Below are 27,835 nucleotides of genomic sequence, written 5' to 3' on the forward strand. Positions count from 1 at the left end.
CGGGACCTGGGGCGGAGAGCGGTTCGCGCGCTTCGGGCCTAGTCCGGACTCGCCGCCGCCGCCGCCATATTCCCGGTAACGGGGGCGCGCGGCCGGGGGCAGGTTGGGCCGGAAGAGGGGTCGGGATCGGCGCTGAGGCGGGGAGGGGGTCGGTTGAGATGGGACGGCCGGAGTCGGTGGGCGGAGGGAGGCGTGAGCCTTTGAGGGAGGGGGCAGAGAGCACCGGGCCGGGTTTGTGGGGAGGGAGCGGGGCGGGCCTAGCTGGGGGCGAAGAGTAGGCCTGGGTGGGGAGCAGAGGCAGCTAGAGCTGCCCGACCCCCAGGGGCCCTGGCCGGAGCCGCCTTGGGGCCTAGGCAGGTGCGGCGGACAGGGGCTGTGGGCTTCGCCGCGATCATTCTTCGCAACGCGGTCCTTGGGTCCCTAGGAGCCGCGGGTGGGACTTTTCCATCGCGCCATAGGCAGCTGCGGCGCCGACGCGGCGCTACCCGGGTCGGGCCCGAGGGTGATGGGCAGCGACCCCCGGCGGCCTGGGAGAGCGGGGGGCGGCGCGAGGCCGGGGGCGGGGCGGAGCGGGTGGGGCCGAGCTGGGGCCGCCGGGATGCTGCGTCTCTGGAGACGCGAGGTTAGCAACCATTGCCCTCCTCCCAGCTTAGGACCCTCATGCCTTCTCATTCTTGCATTTTTCCGAATCCCGCAGTGGCATCTTCCTTACTTTGTCCATCCTCCGGGCTCGCGATCTTCCTTCCGGAGCCATGTCAGAAGGAGTGGACTTGATTGATATATATGCAGACGAGGAGTTCAACCAGGTGAGGGGTCATCTGGACCTTTGGGATTTTCCTTGATCATCTGAGGAATCATTTTCAGCAAACTTGCAGTGGTTTCAAGCTGTACGAGCCCTAGGATTGAACACGCGTCTATCCGGTCTAAAATTTTTCTCCTGCAGAAACTTTAAAGACTACTCACCGTTCCGCTTTATGTTAATTTGAGGCTCCAGGCTTAATTTTAAAGGCTTTGATTTAAGCGCAAATAAAAACCTGTAATAGAATAGTGAATCAACCTGTGGAATTTACTCCCCAGGAAGCCAAAGTTGGATGTCAGACTAACCACACTTAAAAATCAAAAGTACATTTGCTATAGTATTCATGAGGATAGTGTTGATATCTGTTCCTTTACATTCTCAAACTGCAGCTGGAGAAGTGTAGTCCCCTCCACCATGACAGTGCAAAGTAGAAAAGATAGCTTTAACATTTAGTTTCAACTCCATTCCAATTAAGTTTTACTTCCTTTTATAAGTAGATAGACTCCAGTCATGAGCTGTCCACAGGCATTTTGGTATAATTTTACTGATTAACTTTAGTCTTTCTAGATTGAATAAAAGGGTAAAGACATTAGACAAACCAGTTAAAAGACAGAGACAAATCCACGCACATACCCTTAGTTGGATTTGTTTTTATTGTACCTGGGAACATTATACAAAAATTTATCTAGAGCTGGGCATGATGGCTCTTGATTGTAATATCAGCTGCTCCAGAGGCTAGGTGGGAAGATTGCTTAAAGCCAGGAATTCAGTACCAGCCTGGGCAACATAGCAAAACCCAGTCTCTACAAAAATGTAAAAAAAAAAAAAAGAAAAAAAGAAAAGAAAAGAAAAAAGCAACCAGCTGTGATGGCTTGTGCCTGTAGTCTCATCTACTCTGGAGAGAGACAGGAGGTACTCCCTGAGCCCAGAAGTTCAAGGCTGCAGTGAGCCATGATTGGGCCACTGCACTCTGTCCTGGGCAACAGCAAGACCCTGACTCTTAAAAACCAAACAAAAAAATCTTCCATACGGTTCAGTTTTTCAATCTTGAGGTCAATTCTCAAGAATGTTCCAAAGTTTCTATTTAAAACTTACTAATATCTTGCCTGGGTTATTTTCAGCACTATTCTACCTAAGTAAGCTGGCTCTTCCCATTGGCATCTTCCAGTGGATATACATAGGGACCTGGCAAAAGCATGTGATGAATGGGCTAGAAAAGGAAAGTTACCTGGTTGGACCCTGACTTTGATATGAGGCAACAGAAGAGGTGGATTTGTGCCATTTATTTTTCACCTGGCATAACTTTACGTTAAAATCTATTTTTTGGTGCATTATGGATTTGTAACAAGGAAATTTATAAGCCATACAGAAAAGTAGAATAGTGTAATGACCTTGTACCCATTATACAGCTTCACCAATTATACTTTTTAATGACAGGTTTCTTGTCTCTTCTCTGGTAAACCGTGAAGTCCTTTAAATATAGCTGCTGATTGTCTTAAATACATGAATTTATTTTTTTTTTGAGATGGAGTCTCGCTCTGTCATCCAGGCTGGAGTTCAGTGGCTGGATCTTGGCTCATTGCAACCTCTGCCTCCCGGGTTCAAGCGATTTTCCTGCCTCAGCCTCCTGAGTAGCTGAGCTTACAGGCGTGCACCACCACACCTGGCTAATTTTTGTATTTTTAGTAGAGTCGGGGTTTCACCATGTTGGCTGGGCTGGTCTTGAATGCCTGACCTTGTGATCTGCCCCCCTCAGCCTCCCAAAGTGCTGGGATTGCAGGTGTGAGCCACAACGCCCAGCAAAAAAAATTTTTTCATTAAGTCTAATAATTATGGATGAAAGAGAAAAGTACCATATGTTAATTTAGTTACAAAACCATTGTTTTCCTGAGTTTTTCCATATTCCTTTGAATCAGACTTTTACTACCTTCAAAAAACAAATAGAGACAGCGGTCTCAATTGTGTTTTAGAATGTTTTAAGAATGTTACTGATATGCCCCAAGCTGGCCCGTGCACAAGAAGCCCTTCATGTGTACTTTGCTCCCCAAGGAAAATTAATATTTTTCCTAGACGGAACCCTTTGGTGCTTACTCCCTGATCTTGTAGAGCATTTGCTGCAAAAACCTTTTTTGCCAGAGCTACTTTATTTCTGTCACATTGGGAGTCCTGGGATTCACACTGGCTCTCTTGGGCCAGGGAGAAGAACTCTGGAAAGATGACTGAGAGTGGTTGCTCTGCTGGGAGTTTGTCTTCTGATACTGAGACAGGCTTTACACAGTGCGCCCAGTTCTCTTCTTTCCTCCCATCAACAAGTATTTATTGAGCTAATTGTGTTTGCTAAGCACTTTGCCAGGACTAGTGAGGTAAAAGGGGGAAAAAAAAGTACATCCCTGTACTCGGAACAGATTCCACCCTGTGGTGGGTAGAGGTGGTGGACAATCACAATGCAGAGTCCGGTGAAGGGCAAGGAGGATGTGAAGCGAGAACTGTGGAAATGGTCATTATAAAGTCGTAATTTTTTATTAAACCTTGGTTACAATTAAACAATGGGCTAATCCCAACACTTTGGGAGGCCAAAGCGGGTGAATCACCTGAGGTCAGAAGTTTGAGACCAGCCTGACCAATACGATGAAACCCCGTCTCTAGTAAAAATACAAAACTTAACCAGGTGTGGTGGCATGCTCCTGTAATCCCAGCTACTTGGGAGGCTGAGACAGGAGAATCGCTTGAACCCAGGAGGCGGAGGTTGCAGTGAGCTGAGATCACACCACTGCACTACAGCCTGGGCGACAGAGCGAGACTCCGTCTCAAAAATAAATAAATTTTTAAGAAAAATTTATTAATAAATTTTAGGAAATAAATAAAAGAGGCTAGGCGCAGTGGCTCACGCCTGTAATCCTAGCACTTTGGGAGGCCGAGGTGGGTGAATCACCTGAGGTCAGGAGTTCAAGACCAGCCTGGCCATCATGGTGAAACCCCATCTTATAAAAAATAATAATAATAATAATAATAAAAGAAAAGAAACAATGATATCAAGTTGGTTGCTCATATATCTGAGAAAAATAAATCCTCGGCTAGTTACTTCCCTCAGTGGGATATCAGGAAGAAGAGGGTGGCAGGTAGGAACTTTGAGCAGACAAGTGGAGAAGATCTTATTTAAATTGAAAATCACACATGTTCTCTCTTGTTTACAGAGAAGCAAGAAGTTTCATGAGACAGTCACAGTTCTTTCTGTGCTGTTGAACACAAAATTCTTTGAGATAGTCATTCAATATTAAATATATATTTCATGTTTAATCTCCCTGGAATGAAACTTTAAACATCAGTGCATGTACAATGTACTTTTCTCTTAATTTGTAGAATTTGGTTTTACTTTATTACTGCATAAATCATCAGCAAAATCTCAGGCCCTTATCTGTGTTTCTGTTTTGCTAGCTGAACAAGTAAAATGAATGATAATAGGGGATTGAAATACAAACAATTTGATACCTTGTTTATTCGGTAGAACCCTCAACAGACTTGCCCTGTGCAGTTCCCACTAGCTTTTTTGAACTGTGGCTCTGTGGCCTGCAGAGACCATTTAAATCTTGTGATAATTTTGTATTCATTGAATCCTTTTGTTTCTGAAAGTGTTAGCCATACCAAGATCCTCCTAGATCTAGACTGTTCTATTCTTTAAGGGATCTTAAAAGAGTAAATTGGTTGCCTAAGCTTATAGTATGAAGGGTTTCCTGGTAATGCATTTGGTCTCTGAGCTGTCAAAATCTGCATGTTAGTCCACTACTTAGTTTTTGGTGATAATTTTTATATTACAACTATTAGACATATACATCCAAATTACAGATATTGCATGGAAAGGGATCTCAGTTTGTTTCCATTTGATTATCTAAGATGATGTATTTCCTTATTCCCTTTAAGTTTCATTTGAAAATCCTGGATTTAAAAAAATGAAGGCTGGGCACAGTGACTCATGCCTGTAATCCCAGCACTCTGAGAGGCCGTGGTGGGCAGATCACCGAGTATGAGACCAGCCTGGCCAACATGGGGAAACCCTGTCTCTACTAAAAAAATTAAAAAATTAGCCAGATGTGTTGATGCACACCTGTAATGCCAGCTACTAGGGAGGCTGAGACAGGAAAATCACTTGAACCCAGGTGGTAGAGGCTGCAGTGAGCCAAGATCACACCATTGCACTCCAAACTGGTCGACAAAGTGAGACTCTATCTCAAAAAAAAAGAAAGAAAGAAAGAAAGAAAGAAAGAATCTTGGTGTGAGGTAGTGCTTTTTAAGGATTCGAGCATTGGATAGGATCAAGTAACTTATGTAAATCTTTTCTCTACCATGAACCACAGGAGCAACTCATCATACCTGGTAACTGAATGAAAGAGTGATTTGTCTAGAGTTGGGATGGTGTGAGACATAAGAGCTATGAAATATTTTATGGTGATTACTTGCACACAAAATGTTCGCCCAGTTATTAGCCCCAGCTGACCTCACCTTATTTATTATCCACCCTATCCTCTCCAGTCTTAGCTTCTCTCCTCATTCTTTACATGCTGACCCTTTTATACACAATCCTTTTTATGGGTTTGACTACATGAAACAAGCTTCCTGTGCTTATTTGCCTCACTGATTCCTTTTCTTGTTTTTAAGTTGCCCCCTAAAAGTTGACTCTCTCTTGCTATTCTTTTTCTAACATTTTTACAAGGGTTAAGCCCGGCTGGTGGGTTTCTTAGATTGTTTGTAATATTTGAAATTATTTATATGCTTCAGGAAGTAGAATCCTTCCCCCTTCTCTTTCAGAACAACCCAAGGTTATTCTCATAGTGTGCATTTTCTTCCTAATTTAGAAACTAAAAGATTGTTTCCAAAGGTTCCTATAATATAAGAATTGCAAAAGGTCTAAAAGTACATTTTTTAGTAAGTCTTCTTCAGTCTCACTTCAGAATTAGCAGTTCTTGCTGTGGTATTGGAGGGAGAAAGTTATGGGAGCCACATGTCTTTAGTTGTCTTGGAAAAACTGTTTCTTCAGGTACTAGACAAGTTACCCAACTTAGGTGCTTCCTTTATTCCCTCTTTAAAAGAATAGCAATGGTAGGAAACTGCCATGGCATCCTTATAACACTGAACTACTTGCTCTTTCTGTTATTTTGGCAGCATTATCTTTAACATTGTTTGAGGCCGGGTACGGTGGCTCACACCTGTAATCCCAGCACTTTGGGAGGCCGAGGCGGGTGGATCACGAGGTCAAGAGATTGAGACCATCCTGGTCAACATGGTGAAACCCCGTCTCTACTAAAAATACAAAAAAATTAGCTGGGCACGGTGGCGCGTGCCTGTAATCCCAGCTACTCAGGAGGCGGAGGTTGCGGTGAGCCGAGATGGTGCCATTGCACTCCAGCCTGGGTAACAAGAGCGAAACTCCATCTCAAAAAAAAAAAAACAAAAAAACATTGTTTGAATGTTTTGTCTAATTCTTCTATGAAAATAAAATAGTTATCTGATCCTTAAGATTTCTCTGAGATAATTATATTGTAGAATCCTGAGCACTTTATTTATTTATTTATTTTTGGTTATAGGATCTCACTCTGTTGCCCAGGCTGGAATGCAGTGGTCCACTCATGGCTCACTGCAGCCTCAATCTCCTGGGCTCAAGTGATTCTCCTGCCTCTTGAATAGCTGGAACTATAGGCATGTGCCACCATGCCTGGCTAATTTTTGTATTCCTTGTGGAAGTGGGATTTCACCATGTTGCCCAGACTGGTCTCAAACTCCTGGGCCCAAGCAATCCATCTGTCTCTACATCCCAAACTGCTGGGATACAAGTGTGAGCCCCTGCACCCTCTCTGTAAAATCTTAAACATTAAGGTTCCATATAGTAGTACTAGTTGTAGTTTTAAGGGTTTTGGTATATAGTAATATATCACATAGGCAGAATGTATATTTTGCACATCTCCCATAATATTCATATTGTAAATGCTTACTGTGACACAGGTTATGATATAGGTTCTTAAAAAGTCTCCTAGACACGTGTCATGGTAATGCATTGGGTCTGCATGTCATTTGAGAAATATAACTTAGTAGGGGAAAACCCCTGTTGTTATTATTCCCTTTCCTTTTGATTTATTTTTTTATTTCTCTGATGGAATAATTGATTGTATACAATGAGCTTTAGAGCTTTGGTAAATTGTGTACCAATCAAGGATTTAAATCAGTAACTCCCGATCTTTTTTGCATTTTTGTACCCACTTTTATGCTTTTCCTCTGCATTCTATTTCTAAATAAATTTGTTATTAAATAGAATAGTGACTTTTATGTAACACTTGATTTTGGAAATAGCATAAGATGTTGAAAATACGTTTTCATCAGCATATTTTAGATGTCTTTAGAAGCTGACTTATTGATAACAGCAGCCCATGCATCTCATTGCGTAATCTTTCTTTGCTTGCTTAATCACGCATTGCGTTTTGATTCTTACCAGTGGCTAAAGCCAGAAACTTTACAGACTGTTAACAGAATCTTGAGGGATGAAAATGAGCATAATTAAGTGATACACTTTCAACCGGAGGTTTTTCTTACCTTGTTTTCTACGGTAGGACAAGGAAGTTTTATACATGTTTTACCAAGTATTTAACCGGATTCTAATAAACTAGAGTGAAATAGAATGAACAAAATGAAGTTTGCAAACCTAGCTTTGCCAACCCCTCATCTCTTAGGACCCAGAATTCAACAATACAGATCAGATTGACCTGTATGATGATGTGCTGACAGCCACCTCACAGCCTTCAGATGACAGAAGCAGCAGCACTGAGCCACCTCCTCCTGTTCGCCAGGAGCCATCTCCCAAGCCCAACAACAAGACCCCTGCAATTCTGTATACCTACAGTGGCCTGCGTAATAGACGAGCTGCCGTCTATGTGGGCAGCTTCTCCTGGGTGAGTGTGGGTAACCAAAAATGCTTATGGGTGGGCTGGAGGGAGAGCACTGGGAGGTGATGGCATTTTCAGAAACTACTGTTGCACTGTTTTGTGCTCTGATGGGGTTGGATTTCTTTTTCCTGGGATCAGGTTGGATTGATCTCTGAAAGAGAACTATCCTGAGGACGTACTGGTGCCGAAGAAAGCAATGATTAAGTGGGTAGTTGCTTTTTCTGCCATCTTGTTACTGCCCCTGACCCTGGGGCTTTATGTCTAGCAGAGTCATCTGTGGGACGAGATTTCAGAGTGAACACCTTGAACTCTTGGTGGTCATTAGATGGTCCTGTGATAATGGTGGGTGATGGGGATTAAAGACCTTGATAACTCTAGTATACTTGGGGTAGGTGGTGACTGTTGTTCTGCAAGTTATTTTGTGATGTTTAGGGCTGGTGGTGGAGGAAATGTATTTTCTATGGGGGAAGTTCTGGCAATGGTCAACTCTAGCATGTCTGATCTATAATTAAAAAGTTGCTAGCAGTCAGTGTTTGAACTGATGACCAGCCAGCTCAAATGGCAGTCAAAGTTACAATAAGTTTTAATCTTCTTAATCTCTAAAGATGGGGATTGGGGGTGAGTGGGTTTGGAACTCTGTGTGGGTGAGGACAATAAGAAAAATCTGTACTAATTGAAATATTTCCAGGCTTTTGAGTTACCTCTGGGGGGACTTAGTTGTGACTAGAATCCTAGGTTTGGGGGCAGGGTTTGGGACATTGGCGGGGCGAGGGGTGGGGGAGGTAGCTCTTGACATCTCTTCCTTTTCCATCTTGCCGGCCCCAGTGGACCACAGACCAGCAGCTGATCCAGGTTATTCGCTCTATAGGAGTCTATGATGTGGTGGAGTTGAAATTTGCAGAGAATCGAGCAAATGGCCAGTCCAAAGGGTGAGGTCTGGATTTGAGAAGCCCCTTTTAATTTGTAACCATTGGGATAACAGATCTGCACTATATTTTGGCCCTGGATTTTAATCCCTCCCACCCCTGGCCCAGCTTACTGCCTTGGTTTTGGCAAACTGCCTTAGAAAGGGACCTAGCTGCATTGTAATAGAACATCCATCTATTAAGGGGCGAAGAATACTGATTTTTAATTTGAAAAAAAATAAAGATTTAGGCTATCTCTTTGTTGTTAGTAGTGCTGTGTGTGTGTGTGTGTGTGTTTAATTTAGCAAGATGTCCTTTGCTTTACCACTTTTTACTAAAAGTGAAAGAATTTCTTTTTTTCTTCTCTTGGTTGTCTACAGATTTCATTCATTTTTAATTTTTCTTTCCTAAGGTATGCTGAGGTGGTGGTAGCCTCTGAAAACTCTGTCCACAAATTGTTGGAACTCCTACCAGGAAAAGTTCTTAATGGAGAAAAAGTGGACGTGAGGCCGGCCACCCGGCAGAACCTGTCACAGTTTGAGGCACAGGCTCGGAAACGTGAGTGTGTCCGAGTCCCAAGAGGGGGTACGTGGAGACCATCTGTATGAAGGGGGGGATGTTTGTGGGTTTGTTTTCTGTGGTATAGGCTCATCCTACAGTGCAGATGACTTTGGGGGAGGGTGATGGTGGTTTTGAGTGGTGTCATGGTCAACAAGTAGTCCCCAAAATAGGTTTGTGTAGGAGAAAGAGCACTGTGCTAGAAGTCAAGTAGGTTCAGGTTGTAGTTTGGTTCTACCGCTAACTCATTGTGTGACCTTGGCCAAGTCACTTTACTGCCTAGGGCCTGTTTGCCCATCTGGACTAGTGACATACTGTTTAAAGTTCCATCCACCTAAATTCTGTGTTTCTATCTAAAAATCAGCATATGGTGAATGGGCTTGATTTTTAAGACGTGCTTCTCTATAAATTATCAAGAGGCAGCCACCCTAAAATGTAGCTTATGATATATAAAGGTGGCTCTAATCTTTTCATAAACGTACATTGGAAGGATACTGTAAGGAATCATCCAAAAGGAGCGTTGGAGAATAAGAATTGAACAACATTTCTCTAGCATTGTACAGGGGAGAGGGTGCTCTTTTGACTACCAAATGTTTAGTCTGCTTGGCAGGTATATTCCATTAGTAAAGAAAGTTACAGGCCAGGTGCGGTGGCTGACGCCTATAATCCCAGCACTTTGGTAGCCCAAGGCTGGCAGATCATAAGGTCAAGAGTTTGAGACCAGCCTGTCCAACATGGTGAAACCCCATCTCTACTAAGAATACAAAAATTAGCTGGACATGGTGGCATGTGCCTGTAATCCCAGCTACTTGGGAGACTGAGACAGGAGAATCTCTTGAACCCAGGAGGTAGAGGTTGCAGTGAGTCGAGATTGCACCACTGCCCTCCAGCCTGGGCAACAGAGTGAGACTCTGTCTCAAAAAAAAAAGTGTTAAATCAGACTACCTTAGTTTGATGACAGTTTCCTTTACATTCATCTTACTCCCTTTATTCTGACTGTACTCACTAAGCCCCTTTCTGATGCTAATTTAGTTTACCAATTAGGCTCTCCTACTGGGAAGAGAATGCGCCGACCAGCCAACAAGTATTCCGGTCTGCTTGGGCAGTTATATTTCTCATTGTAAATTAATAAATTGGTGTTCTGGTTTATGAATCAGTGTCTTGTGAGTTTGGTTAGCATGAATTAGTCTCCTAGGGCCCAGTCACCCCAGCTGAAGCAAGTTTCTGAACCTGAGGACCAGACCTTGGATTTTCCTTGCAAGGCCGTCCCTGAGACAGCCAACCACCTTTATTTTCTTTTGCTGTAAGGGAAGGAACAGCAAAGTTCATCACCAGTGTTCTGTCGCTGCTTGGATCCAGGCTCAAAATAGTGTCTTGTATTGATTGGGTGTATCCTCCAGGTAGAAATAAGGCCACTTCACTCTTGCATAGGAACAGCTGTTCTTTTAACTAGATTGACAGCCTGGATGGATTTGGTGTGAACTCTTACTGCTCCATGTTAGAAAGGACACACTTTTCTTCCTTGACAAGTCATATTTTCAGATCCCCTCTGTTTTGGAGTCTTTCTGTAATTCAACCCTGGCTTTCCTTAGGTATGTAACTTTATAGTTGTATTGGGAGTAACATTCCTACTTCTACTCAGCTGCTTTTCATGTTACCTTTCTTTGCTGAAAAGATTGTGGTAACTGAGTGCTGTTTTTCTGCTCTGTCATGTTGATGGACCTAGACTCTTGTTAATTCACTAAGTAAAGCTGGTGAACTTCCTCCGCATAAAAATGGTTGCCTCTTTTGGGACTTGTAGCCATAGATAAAAAATAGAACCCTTGCAAATGTGAAAACGGTAGTAGCTAGGAAGGTGTTTAGCTGTCAGATTACACTTGCCTAATACCTTTTTGTTCTTCAGCTTAAGAGAACTCTAGGAAAGAGCCATTTGCGGCCGGGCACGGTGGCTCACGCCTGTAATCCCAGCACTTTGGGAGGCCAAGGCGGGCGGATCACGAGGTCAAAAGATCAAGACCATCCTGGCCAACATGGTGAAACCCCGTCTCTACTAAAAAATAGAAAAATTAGCTGGGCGTGGTGGCATACGCCTGTAGTCCCAGCTACTCTGGAGACTGAGGCAGGAGAATTGCTTGAACCCAGGATGCGGAGATTACAGTGAGCCGAGATTGTGCCATTCCACTGCAGCCTGGCGACAGAGCAAGACTCTGTCTCAAAGAAAAAAAAAAGAAAGAAAGAAAGAGCCATTTGCCATGTGTTTGAGACATGAAGAACAAGACAGCACTGGCATTGTTCTGTAATAGAAAAATCTAGGTGGTTGTCAACATAATTGAGTCCACCTTAGGCTTTACTCAGGAATTGGGGTTAACTGTCATGTTCTAATTTAAGGAGCACTCGTTCCCTCCACACCTGATGCCAGTGGCATCTTTCTATCTCCAAGACCCCCACAAAGCCCATGTGATCCTGTTCTTCTGTTGGAGTCCCCATTAACCAGGCTTAGACTATTAAACTGGAGAGGAGCAAGTTTTAGCCTAGTGACCTGACAGTCAGAAGCCATGCTTCCAGCTGTTTAAAACATGGTCTGAGCTCCTATTGTGCACATCACCATGAGGTGATGGTGTTCCTAGTAGGCTGCCCTGAGGTGTAGAGGATTTTGGCCATTGAAATGTAGCGGGAGTTCCCCAGATTTGAGACTTGTTTTGTAGCAAGCTTTTGCTAAACATCCTTACTGTCACCTATGTGCCATCAGCTCATTCTGTGGGCAGATCTTTTGTTGGCTTATCTCCCAAGTTTCTCTTACCTTTCAATTAACCTCCAATTGTGTACTCTTCATGTGTGTCTCTTTCTCACCCTGATTACTCGTTTTAGTATGTAAATAGAAGTACCATTCAGTTCCTGCCACTCCTTCTCTTCCCCTAAATTCCCTATTCAATGCCCTGTGGCAAAGAGAACATTTAAGTGTGCAGCAGGAAGAGGTTAACTAGTATTAGTCTAAGGAAAGAGATCCTGAACTCTTAAGGAGATACGGGGTTTCAGGTCAACCGCAATTCACCTGAACATCAGTGAACACTGTCATTTTCTTGTGGGCTGTTAGGATCCTTCTACATTTAAAAATAGAAGACATATATAAGGATAAATTAAATGTGTTCTGAAGTACTTCTGGAGTTGTGGATGAAAAACATTCTTTGACAGGATTTAGGACAATATTGTTTTTTGGATTTATGTCTTCACTGAGTTGCTTCTGACCTTCTCTGAAGCCAAAGAAAAGGCAGTAGATGATTTTACCTTGTTTCTCAGACACTTTAGTCAGCTTCCTCTGTATGGTGTCTGATAACTCCTGCAGGATGAGCTGGTCCTATGGGTTTGTATAAAGCCTGGGCAGTAACATTAGTTCCGTTTTGCTTCATAGGAATACCTCCACGGGCCCATTCCCGAGATTCTAGTGATTCTGCTGATGGACGGGCCACACCCTCTGAGAACCTAGTACCCTCATCTGCTCGTGTGGATAAGCCCCCCAGTGTGCTGCCCTACTTCAATCGTCCTCCTTCAGCCCTTCCCCTGATGGGTCTGCCTCCACCACCAATTCCACCCCCACCACCTCTCTCCTCAAGCTTTGGGGTCCCTCCTCCTCCTCCTGGTATCCACTACCAGCATCTCATGCCCCCACCTCCTCGATTACCTCCTCATCTTGCTGTACCTCCCCCTGGGGCCATCCCACCTGCCCTTCACCTCAATCCAGCCTTCTTCCCCCCACCAAATGCTACAGTGGGGCCTCCACCAGATACTTACATGAAGGCCTCTGCCCCCTATAACCACCATGGCAGGTAAGGACTATCTTGTTCCTTTCAGATCTGAGCCAGGATAAATAAATGTACTAAGCATTTTATTCTCCCTGAGAAAGTGAGCACCGATTCCTTGCTCTTTCCCTTATGGACACTCTGTTGTCATAGCATTGACTTCTGGGAAATAGTTTACCATCTGGTTGTTAGTGTTTTTATTTCATGTTTTGATTGCATCTTAACCACTTGACCCAAACCGTGTCCCTCATATCCCCCTTTAAGGTGCTTAATTAAATTAAATGCTTCAAGCAGCTGCTATGAATCCTACAGATGATATTGTTGTATGTTATGTCAGAATTACAAAAGTATTGTAGAATACGGTAACAGTAACGAGGTGTGAGCAATCAAGGATGGTATTTTCTCTGTACAGCCGAGATTCGGGTCCTCCAGCCTCTACAGTGAGTGAAGCTGAATTTGAAGATATCATGAAGCGAAACAGAGCAATTTCCAGCAGTGCCATTTCCAAAGCGGTATCTGGAGCCAGTGCAGGTAATTCATGCTTACCTTTGCTGCCTTTTCCTTAACCTTTAGTTTTTTACTGATTTTGTCATTTCAAGTGGCAGAAGTTCAACAAGATAAAGTTGGAGTGCTGTAGATATCAAGAGTGGCACACTTGGAAAAGCAATATATAACCTGCTTTCTTGGCCTTGAGGAAGCTCCTGTATGTAGGCCTGCCCTCATGAAAACCAACTTAATGCCTAGAATATACATAATTAATACTATCTCATTGTGGTATTTGTTGTAAAATGAAATTCCTGCCTCGTGGAAATCTCGATCTCGATGGTTGATCTTTAGATCTAGTGTCTGTGTAGTAGACCCAATACCAGATATAGACCCTGAAGTCTTGACTAGATAATGTGGGTTGTTTTTTTTTTTTTTTAATTTGTTTTGAGGGAGTTTTGCTCTGTTGCCCAGGCTGGAGTGCAGTGGTGCAATCTTGGCTCACTGCAGCCACCACCTCCAAGGTTCAAGCACTTCTCCTACCTCAGCCTCCCAAGTACCTGGGATTACAGGCACCTGCCACCATGCCTGGCTAATTTTTATATTTTTTGTAGAGATGGGGTTTCACCATGTTGGCCAGGCTGGTCTTGAACTCCTGACCTCAAGTGATCCACCTGCCTTGGCCTCCCGTAGTGCTGGGATTACATCTGTGAGTCACCGCGTGTGGCCTAGATAATGGTTTGATATGAAATCTGATTACATTTGGGAGTCTTAAGCAGAGCAAGTAGCCTATCCTAAAAAGAGGCAAGTCTATTGGGTGTCATCTTAAGGCATTATATGCCCTTACAGCTAACCTTTGCCCTGCTGTCAGTATTAAGTGAGCAGAACCAGCAGTCATGATTCTGAAACCCCTGACCATAATATCTTTGGTTTTTAAAAGAAGAGTCTACAGGAAGTTTCAGAGTTCTGGTTCAGTTTTTGTATCATGACATTAGCCATATTCACTTCCTTCCTGTGAGTTCCCCTACATGAATATAAATGTTTGTAGATTAACAGATTTCCTGAGGAGTAAGTTAGCCCTGGCCAGGTACAGTGGCTCACGCCTGTGATTCCAGCACTTTGGGAGGCTGAGGTGGGCGGATTACAAGGTCAGGAGTTCAAGACTAGCCTGACCAACATGGTGAAACCCTGTCTCTACTAAAAATATAAAAAATAGCCAGGCACGGTGGCGCATGCCTATAATCCCAGTACTCAGGAAGCTGAGGCAGGAGAATGGCTTGAACTTGGGAGGCAGAGGTTGCAGTAAGCCAAGATCATGCCACTGCATTCCACCCTGGGCAACAGAGGGAGACTCCATCTCAAAAAAAAAAAAAAAAAAAGGCCAGGCGTGGTGGCTCATCCCTGTAATCCCAGCACTTTGGGACGCAGAGGTGGGCAGAACACAAGGTCAAGAGATCCAGACCATCCTGGCCAACATGGTGAAACCCTGTCTCTACTAAAAATACAAAAATTAGCTAGGCATGGTGGTGGGCACCTGTTATCCCAGCTACTTGGGAGGCTGAGGCAAAAGAATCGCTTGAACCCGAAAGGCAGAGGTTGTGGTGAGCCAAGATCGAGCCACTGCACTCCAACCTGGACAATGGAGTGAGACTCTGTCTCAAAAAAAAAAAAAAAAAAGTTAGCCCTAAATATTATCTGCTTTCCCTCATTTTTCATGTTTGCATCGTCTTGCCAAACTTGAATCCCAGAGTAGGTTAACGACAGAAAGTATATAATACATGTTCCCTTCATTTTTTTCCCACCAGAAAAATCTACATTGACATCTAAAGTAATCTTTTTAGGCCGGGACAGTGGTTCGTGCCTGTAATCCCAGCACTTTGGGAGGCCAAGGCAGGTGAATCACTTGAGGTCAGGAGTTCAAGACCAGCCTGGCTAACATGGCGAAACCCCCATCTCTACTAATAATACAAAAATAAGCTTGGCATGGTGGCATGCGCCTGTAGTCCCAGCTACTTGGGAGGTGCGGCACAAGAATTGCTTGAGCCTGGGAGGTGGAGGTTGTGGTGAGCAGAGATTGTGCCACTGCATTCCAACCTGGGTGACAGAGTGAAACTGTGTCTCCAAAAAAAAAAAAAAGAGGTATTTTCAAATTTAAAAGTAATATTTGCCCATTGTAATGGGTTAAATACATAGAGCAGTATGAAGAAAGTACTCATTTCCCCTTTTCCTCATCAACCCTTTCACACTAAGATGATCACTAACTGAATTGTGATCTCCTTCCTTTTTTGTTGTTTTCATTCCATTCATTCAAACCACAAATACTCACTGAAGTTGCCTACAAAAACAGGCAACAATTCCCTGCCAGGATGGAGTCTTCATGTTCTTGGGTCTCCACTGGACAGTTGCTCCAGTAGTTTCTATTCCTGTTGCCTTGCACAGATGAAGCTGCCAGGCTTCATTTTCACTGGACCACTGTCTGGATTCATGTTTTCTTTGTATTATCTTCTGTCCTTAATGCTCTTGACTTAGCTTGGAACAGCAAAGTGCAGGTACCCACCCCATAACCACTATCCCTGAGCCAGGCATTGCTGAGTTGGGAAATGAAAGGCCTAGTTTTAGATGACAGCATAATTTTTTTTTTCTTGAGACGGAGTCTCACTCCATTGCCTAGGCTGGAGTAGTGCACTTATGTGATCCCACCTCAGTGCAACCTCTCCCTCCTGGATTTAAGCAATTCTCCTGCCTCAGCCTCCGAATAGCTGAGATTACAGGTACATACCACAACAACTGGCTAATTTTTGTATTTTTAGTAGAGACCCGGTTTTACCGTGTTGGCCAAGCTGGTCTCGAACTCTGGCCTCAAGTGATCCGCCCACCATGTCCTCCCAAAGTGCTGGGATTACATGTGTGAGCCACTGCATCTGATCATAATTTTTTTAGTTCACACATATACTACACACTTATTTTTATATATAACATGTATACACACATACATCTATTGTAGATTAAAAGTAATTTGTAAACACATTGTTTAAAAACTCTCATAGGGTGCAGTCGCTCATACCTATAATCCCAGCACTCTAGGAGGCCTGGGCGGGAGAATCACTTGAGGCCAGGACTTTGAGACCAGCCTGGTCAGTATAGTGAGACCCCATCTCTACAAGAAGATTTTGAAAACTAAGCTGGGTGCAGTGGCATGCATCTGTAGTCCCAGCTACTGGGGAGCCTGAGGCAGGACGATGGCTTGAGCCCAGGAGTTCAAAAAAGCAGTGAACTATGATCATACCACTGCATTCCAGCCTGGATGATAAAACGAGACCCTCTTTCAAAAACAAAATAGTCCTCTATACAAGGACCACCAGTAAGACCACTTTGTATGGTTTAGTATCCATTCCTCCAGAATTTTTTCTGTGCATGTGAGAGTATATATAATTTTTATTGTTTTCACAAAAATGGGATATGGTTTTGAAACGTGTTTATATTAATATATTCTGGACACCTATTATATCAACTGACAATATTTATTGATCCTTACTGTGTGTCTGGCACTGTGCTGAGGGCTTTACGTGGATTACTTTGTTTACCTCATGCTTTTTAATAACTACGTAATATTCTATAGAACCAATATAACCAGACCCTATTGAAGATAGTATAACAAGCAACATTAAAACACTGTTAAACATACACACTTGTGAACAGAAGTAGAAAAAAAATTTTTTTTTTGAGACGGAGTTTCACTCTTGTTGCCCAGGCTGGAGTGCAGTGGCACAATCTCGGCTCACCTCAACGTCTGCCTCCCGGGTTCAAGCAGTTCTCCTGCCTCAGCCTCCCGAGTAGCTGGGATTACAGGCATGCGCCACCACGCCTGGCTAATTTTGTATTTTTAATAGAGACAGGGTTTTTCCATGTTGGTCAGGCTAGTCTCAAAACTCCCGACCTCAGGTGCTCCACCCGCCTCGGCCTCCCAAAGTGCTGGGATTACCGGCATGAGCCACTGTACCCGGCCAGAAGTAGAAAATGTTTAGTAGAATTGCTGGCTCAAAAAATATGCACATTGTTTAATAGATGTTGTCAAATAGCCCCTGGACAGCAGTGTGTCAGTTTGTTCATCTGACAGCATCTGTCAGATTCTAAACCGCTGGAACATAGGTATCATCCAGTTTTTTTTTTTGTTTTTTTTTTTTTTGAGACGGAGTTTTGCTCTTGTTACCCAGGCTGGAGTGCAATGGCGCCATCTCGGCTCACTGCAACCTCTGCCTCCTGGGTTCAGGCAATTCTCCTACCTCAGCCTCCCGAGTAGCTGGGACTACAGGTGCGCGCCACCATGCCCAGCTAATTTTTGTATTTTTAGTAGAGACGGGGTTTCACCTTGTTGACCAGGATGGTCTCGATCTCTTGACCTCGTGATCCACCCGCCTCAGCCTCCCAAAGTGCTGAGATTACAGGCGTGAGCCACCGTGCCCTGCCGGTATCATCCAGTTTTACACCTGCAATGGCTGCCTCATCTGTGTTACTGTGGTTGCTTGGGACAGCCAGCTACTCTTGGTTTGTGTCTGCCTGAGCTCTCCTTTTGGTCGGTTAGTTTACCATCTTTCCTCATCCTTGGCCTTTCCCATTCATCGTTTGTCAGGGGATTACAGTGACGCAATTGAGACGCTGCTCACAGCCATTGCAGTTATCAAACAGTCCCGGGTCGCCAATGATGAGCGTTGCCGTGTCCTCATCTCCTCTCTTAAGGACTGTCTTCATGGCATTGAAGCCAAGTCCTACAGCGTGGGTGCCAGTGGGAGCTCTTCCAGGTGAGTTGGTGATTGCGTCCTCACCTACCAGCGCTGAGCAGCACTCTTCTGGGGATAGGGAGTGGGGACAGATGGAGCTCAGGGAATCTGGGAAGGACCTGGCCGAAAGTCTGGACCTTAGCCTTCATGTCTATGGGGAAGAAACCAATCAGATACTTTCATTAATAAGTGTTGTAACATCTGGAATCTGATGGGTGAGGCAGTGGGCTCATATGGAAAAAATACAGATGGGTATTGTTAAGAATATGGGCTTTGGAGCCCTACAAGCTTGGATTGGAATCCCAGTTCTGCTGCTATCTGTGTGACCTTGCATATGGAAGTTAATCAACTTTCCAAGCCTCATCTTTCTCATTTTTAAAAAAAGGGACAGTTGGCCGGGCGCGGTGGCTCACGCCTATAATCCCAGCACTTTGGGAGGCCGAGGTGGGTGGATCACGAGGTCAAGAGATCGAGACCATCCTGGTCAACAAGGTGAAACCCCGTCTCTACTAAAAATACAAAAATTAGCTGGGCATGGTGGTGCGTGCCTGTAGTCCCAGCTACTCGGGAGGCTGAGGCAGGAGAATTGCTTGAACCCAGGAGGCGGAGGTTGCGGTGAGCCGAGATCGTGCCATTGCACTCCATTCTGGGTAACAACAGCGAAACTCCACCTCAAAAAAAAAAAAAAAAACGGGGACAGTGGTGGTATTTATCTTACAGACCTGTTGTAAAGATTAGGTCAGATAATGCATACAAAATTATTAGCGCTACGCCTGATACATTATGTTCTCAGCAAATAGATTTACCTGTTAGTCACTTTCCCAAAAAAGACTAGTCCTCAAAGAGCTAAAATCCTCAGACAGTGGTCCCATGATAGAGTAATAGAGGAGTAGCTTAGGCAAATATTCAAAGACACCAAAACACTATACTCTTGGAAAGAATGTGATAGGCCATCTGAGTGAGGCTGAATGATCTTTCTAATAGGAAAAGACATCGGTCCCGGGAAAGGTCACCTAGCCGGTCCCGGGAGAGCAGCAGGAGGCACCGGGATCTGCTTCATAATGAAGATCGGCATGATGATTATTTCCAAGAAAGGAACCGGGAGCACGAGAGACACCGGGATAGAGAACGGGACCGGCACCACTGAGAAAGGTGGGAAGAAGCCCCGTTCCTGGCTGCCAGGGGATCTTTTATGAAAAAAAGATTTATAGTGAAGAGCTCTCTCTCTCTAAAGCAAAACTGAATGCAGCAAGGATAGGGGCAGATTTCCTGCAGCTTTATGGGGAGTCATACCCTGAGATTCAGCTCTTGCTGCTTGTGTCTTGACTACCTTAACCTGGTATCTGAGTGAGAGCGTAGTGTGTGCATTCAAGCACCAATTTGAATCCCAGTTCCTCCACTAATAATTGGCCATACTACTTTCTGTTCCACAGTTTCTTCATTTGTAAATGAAGATAATAAAAGTAACTGTCCCAAATGACTTGCTAAGTTTTAGTGAAAGAGTCCATTTAGGCTATTTAGCACTCATGGTACCTGTCATGTAGTAAGTTCTCAATAATTGATAGCCATTGTTATTATCATTATGAACTTTCAATTAAAAAAAATCATGCTAGGTGCGGTGGCTCACGCCTGTAATCCCAGCACTTTGGGAGTCTGAGGTGGGTGGATCACAAGGTCAGGAGTTCAAGACCAGCCTGAGCAACATAGTGAAACCTCATCTCTACTAAAAATACAAAAATTAGCCAGGCATGGTGGCGCGTGCCTGTAATTCCAGCTATTCAGGAAACTGAAGCAGGAGAATCGCTTAAACCTGGGAAGCAGAGGTTACAGTGAGCTGAGATCACACCATTGCACTCAATGACAACAGAACGAGACTCTGTCTCAAAAAAAAAAAAAAATAGGAAAATTGTAATAAGACCATTGCCTACTTAGTTTTCAAGGTGCAACATTGATTTTAAGAATTAGGCTGGGCGCAGTGGCTCACACGTATAATCCCAGCACTCTGGGAGGCTGAGATGGGAGGATTGCTTGAGCCCAGAAGTTCAAGACCAGCCTGGGCAACATAGGGAGGCCCTGTCTCTACAAAAAATAAAAAAATTAGCCAAGTGTGGTGGTACACACCTGGTGGTTCCAGCTACTCAGGAGGTGGCAGTGGGAGGGTTGCTCGAGCCTGGGAGGTTGAGGCTGCAGTGATTTGTGATTATACCACTGTACTCCAGTCTGAGCAACAGTGAGACCCTGTCTCAAAAAAGGTGGGGAGGAGAGGCAGTTGTGGTGGCTCACACCGGTAATCCCAGCACTTTGGGAGTCAGAGGCCAGAGGATCACTTGAACAGGAGTTTGAGACCAACCTGAGCAATATAGTGAAACCCCATCTCTTTTATCTCTTTTTTTTTTTCTCTCCTCCAAGATGGAGTCTCACTTTGTCACCTAGGCTGGAGTGCAGTAGCATAATCTCGGCTCACCGTAACCACTGCTTCCTGGGTTCAAGCGGTTCCCCTGCCTCAGCCTCCTGAGTAGCTGGGACTAGGCATGTGACATGCCTGCTAATTTTTTAATTTTTAGTAGAGATAGGGTTTCACCATATTGGTCAGGTTAGTCTCAAACTCCTGACCTTGTGATCTGCCCACGTCAGCCTCCCAAAGTCCTGGGATTACAGGTGCGAGCCACCACACCTGACTGAGACTCCGTCTCTTAAAAAAAAAAAAAAAAAAAAAAGATAAAATTTGTTTAAAAGATTTTGAAAATGCTTTAGTCAGAGAGGAGAAAGATAATCTGGAAAAATTATCTTTAAGAGCTTTAGAGGCTTTATGGTGGATAATTAACTTCAATGGAAGGGTTTTTGCTTTTGGAAAAGACTCACTGATAAGGTGGTTTGTTTTGTTTTGAGACAGAGTCTCGCACTGTCACCCAGGCTGAAGTGCAATGGCACAATCTCGGCTCACTGCAACCTCCATCTCCCAGGTTCAAGCGATCCTCCTGCCTCACACCCCCTCGTAGCTAGGATTATAGGCACGCACCACCATGCCTGGCTAATTTTTGTGTATTTAGTAGAGACAGGGTTTCACCATATTGGCCAAGCTGGTCTTGAACTCCTGACCTCAGGTGATCCACCTGCCTTGGCCTCCCAGAGTGCTGGGATTACAGGCATAAGCCACCATACCTGGCCTGTTTTGTTGTTTTTTAATTTTTTTTAAATAGACACGGTGTCTGGCTCTGTCATCCAGGCTGGAGTACACTGTCCTGGCTGCCACTGGCTAAAAAATTAGCAGGTGTGGTGGCAAGCGACTGTAGTCCCAGCTGCTCAGGAGGCTGAGGCAGGAGAATTGCTTGAACCCAGGCACCATCATGGCTCTGTAACATCAGTGTCCTGGGCTCAAGTGATCCTCCTGCCTCAGCCACCTGAGGGCTAATTTTCAAATCTTTTATGGAGTCTCACTATGTTGCCCGGGCTGGTCTTGAACTCCTGGCCTCAAGTGATCCTCCTGCCTCAGCCTCCCAATGTGCTATGGGATTACAGGCATGAAACCACTGCGATTGGCCATGATTTTCTTTTGAAGCAAAATGAAAGCAGGAAGGTTGAGAGAGAAAGTGTTAAGTAATGGAGAAGTTCAGTTAAGATCAGCTGGATCCAGGGGCTCTGGCTGTGTCTTTCCAGACTTTGTCTGTCTGCATCTCTCAGCTCTGCTTTTCTCTTTTGCTTTCATTCTTAAGCTCCATATTGGTATGGAGTCGGTGGCAGGGGGAGGTGCTGTATCTTTAGGTTGCATCACACCAGCTTAGCAATCCCAGCTGAAGGAAAGCTTCTGGAAAGGTTGTTTCTAGTATATAAGTATACAGGAGCAGGTGTTGACTCTGCTTCTGTGGAAATCTTTAAATAGGCCAGACTCTGGCTAGGGGTCTGTCTGAAGTTTCTGGAGGCTACTACATGACCCAGGTAACTTCAGGGTCTTTTCTCAATTTTGTGGTTGCAGATTTATAAGTCTCTAGGACTTCACATTTTTCTGTCTCACATCAAGTACATTAAGAAGATGTCCTTGATCTTTTGCCTGTTTGATTGATCTAAAGTAATGGTAATTGAAAAGGAAGGTGAGGGGAAAGAATAGGAGTTGTGTTTGGTGTCTTTGGGATGGTGATGTCTGGATGAAGAAGAAAAAAGAAACTGTCACCACCTGTGGGCCCGTATAGTTCATGAGCAATAGCTGGAATGTAAATAGTTGGAAAATTCTGCAGTGTTTTGCCTAGTGACAACCTACTAACAAACCAAAATACTCCTTTTAGGTTTGGCTGCTGCCTTCTAGCTTGTTCTTTAGCCATTATCTTAAACAGATTTATAGCTAGGAATTGTTTTTGTCTTCTTCCAAAAGAGGCAAATAAGTGGGAAGATGAAAAATTATTAATATTTTTTGTCTCTCTGTTAGCTGCTCATTTATTCCACAGAATCCTAGACTGTTTACATCATTGAAATCTAGGATAACCCATGTAGAATCAACAGTTAGTCTGTGGGTTCTAGGTACTTCCTTCTAGATTTTGCAACAGGTTGAATTTGGGGAGATGTCCACATACTCTCTGGAAAAGCAGACAAAGGTAGACCTAATTCAGTCTCAGGTGGGCAGGAGGGCAGGCATTAGAATAGGTCTTGGTTCAGTCCTGTCTCATCTGTAGTAGTAGCAACATTTCCCTTTTTTTGTTTGGGTCTGCACAGTTGCTAATATTACTTGGGGGCTGAAAACCACACGTAGGCTACAGTGTATGTCCTTTGGAGCTGACTGGGATAAGAGTGACCAGGGAGGTGGTGATTGACCTGTGCAGAGCATGAACTGTCTTCTTTGGCTGCATTCAGTTTAGTAGTTAGAAGATAATTGCGTGTCACCATTCCTGATGGCTTTGCTCCTGACAGCCTTATGACAGGGAAATTATCAGTGAGACCCACTAATCCAGTAGTAGTTTGAGAATTAAACATCTCCCCTTTTTTTCTTTTTTTGTCTTTTTTCTTTTTTTTTTCCCACCTGCAACTGTCTTGATCTAGTTATAGAGAAATAAACCTCTCAACCTGAGTCTTTAGCTGTCACTTTGCCTTATTTCGTCCACTTATAAAACGGGGTCAGGCACAGTGGCTCATGCCTATAATTTCAGCAATTTGGGAGGCCAAGAAGGATGGATTGCATGAGCTCAGGGACTAATACAAAACTAGCTGGGCATGGTGGTGTGTTCCTGTAGTCCCAGCTACTTGGGGGCATTGAGGCGGGAGGATCGCTTGAGCCCGGGAGATTGAGGCTGCAGTGAACCATATTTGTGCCACTGCACTCCAGCCTGGGAAACAGAGCAAGACCCTGTCTCAAAAAATAATGGTAATAAAAATAAGATGGGACTGTTTCTCCCATTATGAGGATAGTTCTCTTTCGGTAACTTTGAAAATACTTTAACAACATTGCCTAAAACTGTCATTTGACTATGTAGGCCCATGACACGATGGGGAAACTTAACTCTGAGGCAGATTTTCTACTTCCCCACTTTTCCCGGTCACCCCTTAAATATGGTGGTTATTTCATCTGAATAATACAGTCTGAAAGAACTGAATCAAGCACCCCAAAAATGTCAATTTCTTACATTCTCACCCTAAGGACTCTTAATTCCATCTTAGTGACCAAGTTACAGCTTAGGAGGTTTCATGTTGGAAAGATGGTACATAGTCCTCATTTATAGCAACCTTTTAGTTAGAAATGAATTGTATTTACATTCTATGAACAGGTGTTCCCTGAGAGTGAAAGGTGTGTTTTGTCCAGAGGTGGCAATACAACAGTAGCCTTCTTTGTCCATCTTCTCTCAGCATAGGACCTAATTCTGGGGCTTAAAGGCTAATTGGCCCACTGAATTAGCCAATTTCTGATTTCTGCCCACATTCCAACATTGGCATCAAAATGTAGCTATGGAGATTTAAGAATCGAGTGCTGTGGCTTACTTCTCTTGGTACACAAGTTATCCTCTGCAACCTGTGTCTTCAACTTTTTGTAGTTCTCAGCTATGTCAGTTATCTCGTTATTTTAGGACATCATCCTACTTGAAAAATAGTCATTCTCACCTCATTCCTATCCTCATTAGCCATTGAAAACTGAGCTTTCTCTTCAATTTGGATCGAATTCAAAGATTGAGAAGCCCTAATCGTATGACATTGAGTGCACTGAAGGCTTCAGTTTTCCCTTAGAGAAAATGGGACAAATACCAGCCTGCATAGGTGTTTAGGTAGGCCAGGAAGGCTGAGGCCATATAGATTCTGAGGAGCCAAGCTGAAAATAGTGTCATTTCAGTGTGTAAAAGGATCAGGCAGGTTGTAGGTGTAAGGTCACTTTACAGAAGTACTTAAGAGTAAACATTTGTATGTAGGCCGTGTTGCCGGTTTGGGCATTAGGAGAAATTCCAATTCCTCATTTTTCCCTTTGACTATTAATTCTGTTTTATATGGTCAGACTGGCCATGCCACCACCCACATGATGCAGTGTGGTGTTCCATATTGCAGCATTGGAATAGGGCTTGAGTGTACTAGGAACTTTGTTTGGTGGCCATGTGACCGGTGGCTTAATAGACCCTTTTGGGTATAAGTTCTTAACTGCATTGAGGTTTCTTCATGCTCTGCTTTCTGTTCTGGCTTGGCCACATGACTCCGGCTTAGTGTTAGTATGTTTCCTGGTTCCTCACCTGTGGCTGCCATGTGGGGAAAGACTTAAAATCTCTTGAGTTTTATTATATCTTAGAAAATCTCTGGGGCTGTGTTTGTGCACACACATACTCATAAAGACACTTTTTAAGGGCTCTTTTAAAAGGAAAAAAAAAGGATTTAAGAGTTTCCTGTGTATGTGCATCCTGCCTGCTAGGGCCTCTTGGGTGTTCGGGGATTCATGGATTTGGTTGTGTGCACAATTGTTTTCTTACCACTAAACCTCCCATTTCCAGATTTTTCCCCCTTCCCCTTAAGGTAAGCTATGACTTGCACAGAATAGATTTCTGAACCTGCATTTAAACTCACCTTATTTTCTTTTAGCAGCTTTTCTTGAAATGTCACAGTATCCATACTTTTGCAGCCAAAGTGTCCTTTTCAGTCAAACTTTCAGAGACCTCATTTCATTGTGTTTTTTTCACCTAATCTTTTTTTTTTTTTAATTAAGTTAGGGTTTCACCATGTTGGTCAGGCTGGTCTTGAACTCCTGACCTCAGGTGATCCACCTGCCTCAGCCTCCCAAAGGGCTGGGATTACAGGTGTGAGCCACTGCGCCCGGCTTTTTCACCTAATCTTTAAAGTGGATGTCACTGCTTTTTTTCTCTCTACTTACTGTAGCTTCTCCTCCAACCATTCCTCACCACTTCTAGTGTCAGACAATTCTGCTTTGTTTTTCCAGGCTTGCATTCTGTGTCTGCATCCCCTACTACTTATGTTGTAGTGTTAGATAATGTCAGTGTGTTTTATATCAGCCCCTATCAGTCAGAAAGTAACCTTTAACTTGTGTTTTCTTTCTTCTGATGTTCTCATTGCAGGAGTCTGGTTGGAAGCAAATGTTTTTTTAATGGACTTGCATCTCCTCACCTTGATCAGGACTAAAGGACGGAGGCCGCCCCACACCCACTTCCCTTTTCTCCAAACCCCTAACTCCCTCCAGACACCCAGGGAATACCCTCTGCCCTACAGGATTGAAGACTGTTTGGCAGTCCTCCCAATTCCACACCTCCTGTTTGCCAGGGGAAGGAACCTAAAGACTTCGTGTGATTGGGAGGGGTGGCAGACAGGAAGCAAAGAACATGTCCAGGCCCCTGGTCTCCATAGAGAATGGTGCTTTGTCCAAGAAAACGTATGAGTTTGATTCTCCGGGAGCACTTCAATGGTGAGGTTGATGGGAAGACTTCCTTCCCAAGGAAAATAGATCCTCCATGTGGGATCTAGGAGAATGACTGGGTGTGCCAAAATATGCCCAGGGTCCTGCCCTCAGCACTAGATTTAATGGGGCCAAGAGGGTCCAAACCCCTTGCTAACATACCACTTCTTTGTTTAACTCCTTTACTACCTTCCCAGCCCTTTGAGGAGGGACCATGAGAACAGAAATTACCTTATGAAAAGCTACTTCTGTTCTTGCTTTCCCTCTCACATATTGACGGTTTATTTCCTTCACCTCCCAGAGGGCTGAACTCTTTCAACTCTGCGCTGCCCAGCCTTCTCAGTGGACTTGCTCCTCCTAAGCAGAGAAGGCCCATGAGGTTGCTTTCTGCTGGGAAGCCTGGCAGAGCCAGTTACCACCCTCTGCTGCTTAGTGCTTGGTTACCTCTTGCAATAACCAGCCCTTAGTTGTTCCCTTTCCCTGGGGCTTTTCCATTTAACACATGGAGCCCTTCCCCCAGAAGGCTACTTCCTTGTTTTAGAGGAAGGTACTGCCCATTGGGAGATGGGGACATTGGGACCTCAGCAATGAAGAACCCTTGTGAAGTACCAGGAGGAATGAGGAAAGAGGCAAGTTGGGCAGGATATGGCCTACTTCCATAGGCTTTTCTTTTTTTCAGGTTTGATGTAAGCGTGGGCTTGCATCCCCCAGGTACATACTTTTACTTATTGTGGGATAACCTGGCACTAGAATGCAGGTAAAATCAGAAATTTGGTGTCTTTTCACCTTTTGACTGTTGACTTAATAGCTCCTCTCACTCTGCCTGGAGATACTTCCTGCCTCAGATGAGGAGCCAGAAGAAACAGAGCCCGACTTGAATGAACTCAGCTCAGAGTTCTAAGGACCCCACTCTGGGGGCCATTTTCTCTACAGGCAAATGGAATTGCTTTTCCATAACATCCAAATTGTTATGTGGTTGCTGCTGGAGGAGGAGGCAGCAACGGGGTCCTGCGGTACCCATGGGGTGATGCTACTTCTGCATGCATCTACAGGGCATCTGACATCTAACATGGGACCTGGCATGTGAGATGAGAGTTGGCATGTGAGACATAGGGTCACTAGAGACCCTTCTGGCTCAGAGGAGAGAGACTGAATTGGACTAAACCCGTCCTCTGTTCCCAGCACGTTTCTCATGTAGCCCTCAGTCACTGAGGGAGTCCCCCACGGGGTTGGAGAGGCACATTCCCTTGGGACAGAGGCTACAGGTTGGAGCTTTTTTTCCCCTGTCCCCCAACCCCATCCCCACCTCCACTTCAGAACATGGCACCCCACCCAACCGGCCAAGTGTTAAGTGATGTGCTTATTGAGAGCAACTCCGGGTGTATTTTAAAGTGTAGAGAAAAACAAGGTGACAGTTTAAGGAAAAATATATATAGAATACCAGAAATGCCGTTTACCCGGAGAATTTTTTTCTCCCCATTTTTGTTTTGTTTTTACTCAATGACACAATTTTTAGTTTTATTTCCTGATAGCAAAAGGAAAAAAAACACCCCTCAAAAAGGCCAAGGTCCCGTCCCCCTGTTGTCGGTGATTTGTTTGTCTTTCTGATAGGTTGAAAATTGTGTAATAAACTTGATGACGCTGTCAATCTTTTATACTGCATTGTATTTTTTTCCTTTTGTAACAAAATATTTTTAAATAATAAATGGGGTGTGAGCTGTT

At 44.2% G+C, this 27,835-nt stretch overlaps 1 protein-coding gene across 6 annotated transcripts; it reads left to right on the forward strand.

Annotated features, from left to right (window-relative positions):
* Position 1: 1 nt before the first annotated feature.
* Positions 2 to 27,835, forward strand: CPSF7 (cleavage and polyadenylation specific factor 7). 6 transcript variants are annotated; one of them, XM_064364823.1, is made up of 10 exons: positions 2 to 75; positions 698 to 806; positions 7,516 to 7,734; positions 8,554 to 8,657; positions 9,046 to 9,218; positions 12,601 to 13,015; positions 13,401 to 13,519; positions 18,102 to 18,270; positions 19,234 to 19,401; positions 25,779 to 27,835. In XM_064364823.1, exons 2-9 carry the CDS (start codon positions 753 to 755, stop codon positions 19,394 to 19,396), a joined length of 1,416 nt encoding a protein of 471 aa, XP_064220893.1. In that variant the 5' UTR covers positions 2 to 75; positions 698 to 752; the 3' UTR covers positions 19,397 to 19,401; positions 25,779 to 27,835. The 6 variants fall into 6 exon arrangements, with proteins under 6 accessions (XP_064220893.1, XP_064220896.1, XP_064220895.1 ...); XM_064364826.1 differs by having other exon boundaries at positions 9,046 to 9,191; XM_064364825.1 differs by lacking the exon at positions 2 to 75 and adding an exon at positions 86 to 102.

The sequence above is a fragment of the Aotus nancymaae genome, unplaced genomic scaffold (genome assembly GCF_030222135.1).
Source record: "Aotus nancymaae isolate 86718 unplaced genomic scaffold, 86718_ANA_hifiasm-v0.15.2.pri h1tg000059l, whole genome shotgun sequence".
In the NCBI taxonomy this organism is placed as follows: domain Eukaryota; kingdom Metazoa; phylum Chordata; class Mammalia; order Primates; family Aotidae; genus Aotus; species Aotus nancymaae.